General features: G+C 32.9%; 2 protein-coding genes across 2 annotated transcripts; both read left to right on the forward strand.

Annotated features, from left to right (window-relative positions):
- The first annotated feature begins 239 nt into the window (after positions 1 to 239).
- Positions 240 to 4,904, forward strand: LOC140039264 (long-chain specific acyl-CoA dehydrogenase, mitochondrial-like). Its single transcript, XM_072084868.1, has 9 exons — positions 240 to 275; positions 539 to 714; positions 1,264 to 1,401; positions 1,951 to 2,115; positions 2,511 to 2,577; positions 2,721 to 2,885; positions 3,135 to 3,338; positions 3,845 to 3,972; positions 4,524 to 4,904. The coding sequence occupies exons 1-9, from the start codon at positions 240 to 242 to the stop codon at positions 4,702 to 4,704; spliced, it is 1,260 nt and encodes a 419-aa protein (XP_071940969.1). The 3' UTR covers positions 4,705 to 4,904.
- Positions 4,905 to 5,185: 281 nt separating this feature from the next.
- LOC140039265 (long-chain specific acyl-CoA dehydrogenase, mitochondrial-like) lies at positions 5,186 to 11,022 on the forward strand. Its single transcript, XM_072084869.1, has 9 exons — positions 5,186 to 5,217; positions 5,920 to 6,063; positions 6,619 to 6,756; positions 7,888 to 8,052; positions 8,245 to 8,311; positions 8,538 to 8,702; positions 8,991 to 9,194; positions 9,963 to 10,090; positions 10,656 to 11,022. The coding sequence occupies exons 1-9, from the start codon at positions 5,186 to 5,188 to the stop codon at positions 10,834 to 10,836; spliced, it is 1,224 nt and encodes a 407-aa protein (XP_071940970.1). The 3' UTR covers positions 10,837 to 11,022.
- Positions 11,023 to 11,159: the final 137 nt, after the last annotated feature.

An 11,159-nucleotide genomic window follows, 5' to 3' on the forward strand; every position in this document is an offset into this window, starting at 1 on the left:
ATCTGTGTTTGCGCAAAACAAATCTGTACCACATCTATCATCAAGAGACACATTAATATAAGGTCAAAGTCAATGTCTGGGCTTAGATCTACAATAGATTAGGCCTATAACATTATCCCGCTCGGGTATGTTCAAATAGTGAAGCATCGACTATTTATACTCATCTACCGACAGCAAACTTCTAGAATGGCGGCTCTCTTTAAACATATATGTTTTTCGACTAAAAGCGTCAATTCGAAATGTTGGAATGCCCAAAAGTTCAGCAGTTTCAAAAGGTAAGCCAAATAAATTATTCATCAACCAAATATTTGAAACAAACCTAGGCAATTTCAACGTCGGGGAAATTCCGGACGTCTTAAAAAAAAGAGTTTCATTTTGTTCAAAGTTACCAGAATAAGTTGGATGACATAAATTAATATGGCTATGACGTAATAAAACAGTCGATAAACCGCAATATCAAGGTCAATTCCAAATGTGGAGAAGAATAACGCCATGAACGTAAGTTATGATTATTATTAATCATTATTAATATGCATTATATCATGGCCTTAACATTATATTTTATTGTAGAAACTACACCAGCCACAGACCAGTCACTTCGTGTTCTCCTCGTCTCACAGACTTCGATACTCGAGCGATTTTTAATGAAGAACATGACAACTTCCGTCAAAAAGCTCGGCAGTTTTTTAATAGTCTTGTTGCTAACCAAAGAAGGTAAGAAAATAACGAAAAAAAAAGAAAAAATGGGGTTGAATCGCCACTCCTAGTGTATTATACTATATAAAAAGCCATAGTATAATAATAGGCCTAATAATTCATTGTTATTTATGAAAGATGAATGATTATTAAAATTTACCACAAAAGAAAAAGAAAAAAAGTACGGTAAATTTAATGAATGAAAGACAATGATCAAGGAATATTTTATTTTTCTTTTATTACCGTTTCAATAGACTTTTACCTTTTGGTTTGTTCTTTCAAATTTTAAAATGTTAGATCATAAGCTTAACATTATGGTAATTAGCAAAGTTATCTAGTGTAATGTAATGTAATGTTGGCCTAGACTTTGAACGATGTATCCTAAGTTGATAAATGAAAGTATTTTGACCTATGGTTATAGGTCTGGGCGTTTACAACGAGATAATTTGTAATAACATAAATTTACTTCAGCAATTAATTGTAATTTTCAATAAATTGAGCTTTTTAAAGTTAATGTTAAAAACATCAAATCTAACAAGCTAATTATTGATATAATATTTCTTGTAGATGGGAACTACAAGGGAAAATTGAAACGGATGTTTGGAGACAACTTGGTAATGCAGGTCTTCTGTGTGTCACTATTCCAAAGGAATATGGTGCTATCGGTGCTGATTTCAAGACTTCTGTTATTGTCTGGGAAGAACAGTAAAGTTTTTACACACATTTCCTCACCAAAATGATTAAAAACTATGGAATAATCATACCGCTTTAATGTTATGGCCCGGGATGCAAGCGCCTGGGATTCATGAAAAGTGTGTCTTTTGTAAAAGCCTTTACCCGTTAGTGACGTGATCTACAAAACGTATGAATGATCATGGGGAAAATTCACATTATTCTTCTTCATTTTCTTATTAAACGAATAAGGAAAAATAACTCGTGACCACCAAGCTCTATTCAGGGAAAATAAAACACTTTGTTGGGTCCCGAAGTGTCTCATTAATAGGATTCTACTACAGTATAATTTTGTTTAGCTTGGAAATTAATATCTCGAAACCACCAAACTCTGTCTATTAATAGAACAAGAACAACATAATTCTTCACTGTCTTTGATATTTAATCCGTGACGTCGTCGTATCGTCATCATAACAGTATCACGACCATTATTATATTGAAAAGAGTGAAATACTTGTTTTGTGTAAACATACCTTACGTTATAACAATATTCTAATACTACAACGCTTCTTTTTCCATTAGAATGTATAGCAATGGTGTGGGGACTGCATTCCCCATTCATAGTGATATTGTAGGAACGTATATCTCAGATTTAGGAACCAAAGAACAAAAGGAAAGAATTCTACCAAAAATGGTAACGGGTGAAATGATAGGGTGCATAGCAATGACTGAACCCCAAGCTGGCAGGCAAGTCTAATATTCTTTATTCTATTATTACCCGAGACTTTTAACTCATAATTAATGTCTATAATTCAATTGATTTACACTAGGCATGTATGACCTTAATCGTACGAAGTGATTGTATTGGTGAATTATTATATGATTGTTTCATAATTAAAGCTTGGTTTCACTTTGATGCAATACGATTACGTAGGCGCAATCTCAAGCGACAGTATTCGAATGACCCTTTATCGCGCCGTGATTGGTCAAGTTTGGTGGACTTAGTTCTTGCCTTGCCTTGCCTTGCATCCAATCGGGAACCAAGCTTAAAGGATGTAGGAGAAGTGTGCATGATGAAAGTAATACTTTAATAATTGGTGTGATTTTTTATAATGATTATAACACCAATTTTATTTGCACAGCGATCTACAAGGAATTAGAACGAGTGCTGTTAAAGACGGAAATGACTGGATTTTGAATGGTAGTAAGGTAAGCCGCTATCTATAATGTTGATATTGACAACCTAATAAACTTCTATTGAAATTAAGAGATACATTTTATATTTGTTTCCGAAGTTAAAGATTGCATTGAATTGGCATAGTTATTAAGGCGTATTTAAATACATTCTTAAGGTTTTCATCTCAAATGGATATCTAGCGAACGTGAGCCTTGTTGTTGCCATAACGGATCCAAACGCAAAGAGTTTGGCGCACGGGATTAGTCTATTCTTGGTTGAAAGAGGAATGGAAGGCTACACAAGAGGGCAGCCTTTACAGAAACTTGGACAAAAAGCTGTAGTAAGTGGTGTTGTTTTTGTAGAAGCTTGTTAATAATACATCAATTTGAAGACCCACAAAGTTTCTTCTTAGTTTGCAGTTTTTACATGTTCTTTAACACGGAATATTATTTCCGTTGTTTTGGTTCATATGTTCTTATAATTATTGTACAGTATAATATAGAGTATAGAGTGGTATATGAAAACATATTTATTATCTGTATATATAAAGTTGTAATGTTTACAAAAAAATGTATTATTATTTTTAAAGGACACGTGCGAATTATTTTTTGATGATGTTCGGTTGCCTCCAAGCGCTCTTCTTGGACAAGAGCATAAAGGTTTTTATCACCTAATGCAACAGTTACCAAGAGAGAGAATGCTAGTCGGATGTCTTGCTTTGGCACATAGCGAATACATATTTGAACAAACTAGAGACTTTCTCAAACTTAACGGTAGTTTGTTTGAATCACAGGTTAGTTCAGTGGCTACAACGTGTCGTACCATTTTCATTTTAAGGTAACACGTATGTGTCCACCCTTAAGCAAGCCTTAGTTTACCAATACGAGCAAGCTTATTGCAAACAATACAAGTTTCCTAAGCAAACTTTACCAAACCTCTGTTTGTGAACTGTTTGGAGAAGTTGGTGATTCCTGTCTAGACTAGTTACAGAGGGTTATTTTGTCTATCTCGAAGATCAAATATGTGAAAAACACATATTTTCACAAACCTCAGCAATTACTAGTTTATCAAGAAGGTGCACGGCCTAAAGCCTAATCCCAAACTTTACCAATGTTTTGTTTAAACTCGGTGCAAACTTAAGTTATCTATAGAGTAGACTTCTGTAAAATTGTTTTTGCTGATCAATGTATTCAGTTGTTCAAGAAGGAATTATAGTTGCCTTGACTTAGATCATTATTGATTGATGGATTAGGCCTAATAGAAATATAAATCAATTTTTCTATTTAATGTCTATTTTAGGAAATACAGCACAAACTTGCTGAATTTAAAACAGACATTTGCGTTGGAAGAAGTTTTGCTGATCAATGTATTCAGTTGTTTGAGGAAGGCAGACTTAGTTCTTCTAGCGCTTCTATGCTCAAGTATTGGTAAATATAAATGCAAAGTGTATTAATCTTTCACAATGTATCTTTCTTTCGTACATTACACTATCAAAGCCGTCTGCTTTTCCAAACATATGAGTCTTCAGAAAAGAATATCGGCCTACGGCTGCTACACAGGACGATAACGATCGAGGATAAATAGATAAGCATATATTTTCTCACATAAAAACAAAAGAAATTAGACAGGTTTTCATTCTAGAACTTAACCACTTATTCTGTCTTTGACAACAGTAAAACAATAAAATATCGTCACGATATTATTTCTCTTACTATCATGACGCCATTTGATTGGACGTTTGAAAATATTTTTTCTTCTAAGTGGTTATGCTATAGTTCTAAATTAAAAACTTTTTAAATTTCTTTTAAAAATGCATATTTGTCTATTTATCCTCGATCGTTATCGTCCTAGTGTAAATTGAATTGTATTATGACTACAGTGTGTTAACCATAGAGATATATAATCATTATCTCTATGCTATATGGCATATACGTTTTGTATATTTAACTATTACTTTAACCTTCCGTATTTTTTATAGGTGTACGGATCTAACTAACAAAATTGTGAATGAGTGTGTACAACAACACGGTCAAAGTGGTTGCATGGCAGATAACAATGTAGCCCGTGCGTTTGTGGATTCTCGTATTCAATCAATTTATGGAGGAAGCAACGAAATCATGAAAGAACTTATTGCGAGAGATATTGTATCAAAAAAATAAATAAAAACAACTCTCATAGAAGCAGTTTACAAATAAATCTAGACTACACGGGGTAACTTTCAATAGTAGACCTATTGTATTTACGTTCTGGGTAGGGGCTATTATGTAATTTTGGTTCTCTGATCAATTGATTCTTAAATAAAGACATTGTAGTGTTAGATGCAACTGGTCATTAGCGTTACACTGGTATTCTTAGGAAATAAAAATGAATGCATATCAAGTATATCAAGTGAAATATTTTTTTAATCTATGTTTGCTAACTTAATCCAACAATATGATATGATTCAACACATGACAAATTATTTTGCATATTCCGGATTCCAAAAAAGTTTGTTTGCGCGCGCTACGTAAAAAGAAATAATCTAGACTCTTTTTGTGAATTTTTCGTTCGCGACGACGACGACGTGGATGGAACTGAGACAACTATGTTTGTGTGTGGCGTTAGTTAGGGTAGGCCTATAGCATCTAGGTATTTATCAAAATGTGCATCCAAATATCAATTGAGAGTCTAAGGTAATATAATAATTAAATAATCTACAAAAAAATACATTTTAAAAGCATCGAGTCTAGAAAAAGGAATAGGCCTATAGCAAAGATAAGATGATTGACGACTTCTCTTAAATTATTATTTACTGTAAATGCCGCTGGTAATTTTTTTAAATTTTATTATGAGCGGGTTATCAAAATCATTATCTGTGATTGCGCAATGTAACACATCTAACATCAAGGAACACATTAAATTAAGGTCAAAGTCAATGTCTGGGCTTAGATCTACAAAAGATTAAGCCTATAACATTATCCCGCTAGAGCATGTTCAAATAGTGAAGCACCGACTCTGTATACTCATCTACCGACAGCAAACTTCTAGAATGGCGGCTCTCTTTAGACATATAAGTTTTTCCACTAAAAACGTCAATTCGAAATGTTGGAATTCCCAAAAGTTCAGCAGCAGTTTGAAAAAGTAAGCCCAATAAATTATTCATCAACCAAATATTTGAAACAGACTTAGGCATTTTCAACCTCGGAAAATTATAACGTTCAAAGTTACCAGAATAAGTTGGATGACATGGATGGACACGTAATAAAACAATCGATAAACCGCAATATCAAGGTCAATTCCAAATGAGAAGAATAATGCCATGAACTTGAAGCTGTACAATGAAAACAATGTAAGTTATGATTATTAATCATTGTTAATATTGTATTTTATTGTAGAAACTACACCAGCTACAGACCAGTCACTTCGTGTTCTCCTCGTCTCACAGACTTCAATACTCGAGCGATTTTTAACGAAGAACATGACAATTTCCGCAAAAAAGCTCGGCAGTTTTTTAAAAGTCTTGTTGCTAACCAAAGAAGGTAAGAAAAAAAACCCGAAAAGGGTAGAAAATGGGGTTGAATCTCCACCCCTAGTATTTTATATATAAAGGCCAAACTATAATAATGATTCATTTTATTAAAAGATTTTAGATATGAATGATTATTAAAACTGTGGTTTATCACAAAAGAAGGAAAAAAGTACGGTAAAAGAAGAAGAACTGAGTCTTTAAACAGTGTGATGAAGGAAGATTTGATTTTGTCTTCTCACCGTTTCAATAACCTTTCCCCTTTTTAGTTTAGTCCTTCAAATTTGAGTAAAACCCTCACTCATGTAATATTAGATAAGCTTAACATTAGGATAATTAGACAGTTATCTAGTTTAAATAAAGTAGATGCAGACTTTGTACAATGTGTCCTGATAAATGAAAGTATTTTTCTACCTATGGTTGTAGGCTTGGGCGTTCACAATGAAATAATTTGTAATAAAATTAATGTACAATTAATAAAAACAACTGTCTTTCATAATTTGCAGTAAATTGAGCTTCTAAACGTGGTTTACCGTATATTTTGTCTAATTATTCATGAATCTTATAGATGGGAATTACAAGGAATAATTGACACCGATGTTTGGCGACAAGTTGGTGACGCTGGTCTGCTATGTGTGACTGCTCCAAAGCAATACGGCGGTATTGGTGCTGATTACAAGTCTTCCGTTATTCTATGGGAGGAACAGTAATGTTAATTTCTTTCCTTTTTTGTGCACAAATTTGCTCACCAAATTGATTAAAACTAAAATAACCACTTATATTCTACCGCTTCAGCATTTGGTCGGATACATGCAAGGTTGTCGCTTGACGAATAACGTGTTCAGAATTAATTTCACTACTATATTACTTTAAAGCTCAGGTACAGGCATGAATTTTAAATATAATATTTGGTTAATTGTACATAAATCAAATATTTGTAACAGAAATCAAGACGAAAAAACATGAATTTCCCTTAATATGGTCAAATACAAAATTTGGCAAAATTCTTCCATAAAAACAAGGAAGACTTTTTTTCAGTAGTTAGGTAGTTAACCTAATGTAATAACATTTCTGGTGACTCCCTAGACGTTAAAAAAAGATGGTGGATATACGGTGGATAATTTTTGCTATAGCAGGAAAATAAAAATCTGAAGTTGAATAAAAATATCAGAAATGTAATATTCAAGTTATATTACCTATATTTAGTCATCTGATAACATTTTTTACCACACCGTTTATTTTTCATAGCTTTTTAAAATGCCTCTCTATTTACAAAATTTGTGGAGAAAAGAATAGAGATTTTACTGTGTAATTTGAACTATCCCTCCACTGATGAGAAAGTGCTTATTTTCCACAAGCTCGTGTAACACAAATAAAATCCCAAAAATTATGAAACATAGGGGAAACTAATAGATCGATAATTATTGGAATGTATGATCAATAGAAATTTTTTGCCCGTACCTGGCCTTTAAGAGAACATATGAAAACGAATGAGGGGCATTCTTTGATTTACGATACCAACCCCTATTCAGGCGAATAGGGGTATTATTAAGAAAACACTTTATTGGGCCCCGAATGTGTCTAATTAATGGGGTTTATTAATTAACATTCATTATTTGTATACTATACTTTTGTTTAGTTGGTCATCTAATATCTCGATTACCACCAACGATAAACATGGATTTTGTCTAATATTAGAGCTAATTCACCTTCTTTAAATCGTAATTTCCGTGACGTCATTATCATTATCATCACTATAATAGTCTATACTAAATAAAGAGTGAGGTATAATCTATTACCTGTTTTTGTGAACACAAACAACGTTTTTTTTTATTAGAATGTACAAAAATGGCGTGGGTTCATTTTTCCCCTTACATAGCGATATTGTAGGAACGTATATCTCAGATTTAGGAACCAAAGAGCAAAAGGAAAGAATCCTGCCAAAAATGGTAACGGGTGAAATGATAGGGTGCATAGCAATGACCGAACCTCAAGCTGGCAGGCAAGTCTTTATTATTCTTTATAAAGTTCTATATTCCAATATTTAGCACTTAAATAACTCATTCAGCTTACTTTCACTGAATTTACCGGCATTAATCATGGCAGTAATAATTAATCATAAAGTGAATAGCAATGCATATTAGTATTGTTGTTGATAATGATGATGACGATGATCTTTATTTTAATTACACAGCGATATACAAGGGATTAGAACGAGTGCTGTTAAAGATGGAAATGACTGGATTTTGAATGGTAGTAAGGTAAAACAAGCCCTGTCTATATCGTTGTACTCCTATGCATAATTGTATTATTGACAACATCTGTTGAAATCACAAGATCTATGGTAACCTGCACCCGAGGTTTAAACATGGAAGATTTGTATCCGAAATTAAATAAAGATTGAATTAAATTGTTACAATTTGTGTGATATTCGCCTCAACTCTTAAATAAAGTCAGTATTAACGTTTATTGAAATCAATTGTTAAGGTTTTCATCTCGAATGGATATCTAGCGGACCTGTGCATCGCAGTTGCCATAACGGATCCAAACGCAAAGAGTTTTGCACATGGGATTAGTCTATTCTTGGTTGAAAGAGGAATGGAAGGCTACACTAGGGGGCAGCCTTTACAGAAAATTGGTCAAAAAGCTGTAGTAAGTCTGCTTTTATTTTCAGGGACTGGTTATAATTATTATAGGCCTAACAGTAGAATTATTAAAGGGAGTTTTCCTTTATAGTTGTCTATCCTCTAATTACAGGCCGTACAGTGTTCATGCTGTTCGTTCATTTCGAGAATAGAGCTTCTATTGTAGTTCTGTTTTCATGGTCCTATTATACTTATTAGAGTATAGAGACTAGTATATAAAGACAACAATCACACTGTTTAGGCCCTACTACATTTATTAATAGCAGTGTGTTTGTTAATTTACTATTTTTTAAAGGACACATGCGAATTATTTTTTGATGATGTTCGACTGCCTCCAAGTGCTCTTCTTGGACAAGAGAATAAAGGGTTTTATCACCTAATGCAACAGTTGCCAAGAGAGAGAATGCTAGTCGGATGTCTTGCTTTGGCACATAGCGAATACATATTTGAACAAACTAGAGACTTTCTCAATGGTAATGGTAGTTTGTCTGAATCACAGGTAAGTGGGTGACACCTTCAATGACATCACTTATCAAACAAATTTATTTTAATGATTGCTTGCACTTATATTGTACACGTAGTCAGAGAATACACTCTTATTGAACCATTATGGACAAATACACAAGGTAAAAGAACTTTTGTATATCGATCAACCAAATTATGGAACAAACTTTCAAATGACACAAAAACAAACCGTAAATCTGTGACACTTTCAACTTTTAAAAAATAAATCCAAAATATTACTGATTAAGTATCTTTTACCTTGAATTCCTTCCATTAAAAAAAATATATACTGTATTTAGTAGATAGTCACCTTTTTGTTGTAAATGTGTATGTACTAATGTAAATTACTGTGTTAGAGTGTTAGTCTTTGAATTATTTTTATTGTATTATTAATGTTTCTCTACCGAACCACTTTGGAAATCAATGCTTTAACACTGAAAGTGTCATTCAGTATAAAGACAGAATAAATAAATAACAAATAAATCACATACGCGCTCACCTATCTCCAGGTACCTTTTCCATGGAACAGTTTTGAACGCGTGTGTCTGTTAAGATTAAGATGATTTTATTTTATTAAATTAGTGATAAACAAAATATGAACATGATGGGAACATAATCCTTACTCACTCACATTTTTTTAGGAGCTACAGCACACACTTGCATAATTTAAAACAGACATTTATAGTTGCATTGACTAGATCATGATTGATTGATGGATTAATAGAAATATAAAATCAATTTTTCTCTTTAATGTCTATTTTAGGAAATACAGCACAAACTTGCAGAATTTAAAACAGACATTTGCGTTGGCCGAAGTTTTGCTGATCAATGTATTCAGTTGTTTCAAGAAAGTAGACTTAGTTCTTCTAGCGCTTCGATGCTCAAATATTGGTAAGAATAAACACAGTAAATGTAGGCCTATATTTATAATGTGCAATATTACAACCAAAACAAGCAACAAACGCTAATCTTGTCTCAATTCATCATACATTGCAACAATATAGCCGTCTGCTTTTTATTCAAACTGCAATAAAGACTATTTTTATTTATATAATGGAAGGCCTATACACCATTTATAGTGCGTTAACAATATCATACAAAATGATGTAAATAAAAAAAATCCGATGTAAATAATACAGATGGGAGGTAAATATTACGGTGACGATTATACGATCATACGATCATGGTGACGATTATACGATCATACGATCATGGTGACGATTATACGATCATACGATCATGGTGACGATTATACGACCTTTGATGGTCACATCGCGCTATCGTTGGTCACCAAAAAGTTAAAATTCATTTCTTTTTATTAAGGGTTAATTAGAATGTAACTCTGGATGAAGCATACTCGGTCGTATGATCATTCACACATATTTCGGCTATATAAAGCTTATTATTGTTTTTGTTTATGATAAGAACTAACCTTCCTAATTTTTATTTACCGTAGGGCTACAGATCTTACTAACAGAATTGTGAGTGAGTGTTTGCAACTATACGGTGAAAGTGGTTGCATGGAAGAGAACAACGTAGGTCGTGCGTTTGTTTTTTCACGTGTTCAATCAATTTATGGAGGAAGCAACGAAATAATGAAAGAACTTATTGCAAGAGATATTGTATCAAAAAAATGAATAAGAATTGATATAATGTAACCCGTATCAGGTAAATTATGAATAGGCCTACACACATATTCTGATGGCGCTAGCTGAAACCTGTAAATAACATTACATTACACTACTGTACGGAAATGAATGCTTATCAAGTATTGATGAAATATTAGGTCTAAAATTAACCAAACAAATAATATGAGTCCACAGGTGATAAGATTAATTTGCATAATGGATTGTGATTCGTAGTTGTGTTTAATAAAAAATCAAAACGCCCGCTGGTGGCGCTACCTAAAATATTTTGTTGTGAGTTTTTTGTTTTTGCGACAGCGTTCGACGTGGATGGA

Source organism: Antedon mediterranea, chromosome 2 (genome assembly GCF_964355755.1).
Source record: "Antedon mediterranea chromosome 2, ecAntMedi1.1, whole genome shotgun sequence".
Lineage (NCBI taxonomy): Eukaryota > Metazoa > Echinodermata > Crinoidea > Comatulida > Antedonidae > Antedon > Antedon mediterranea.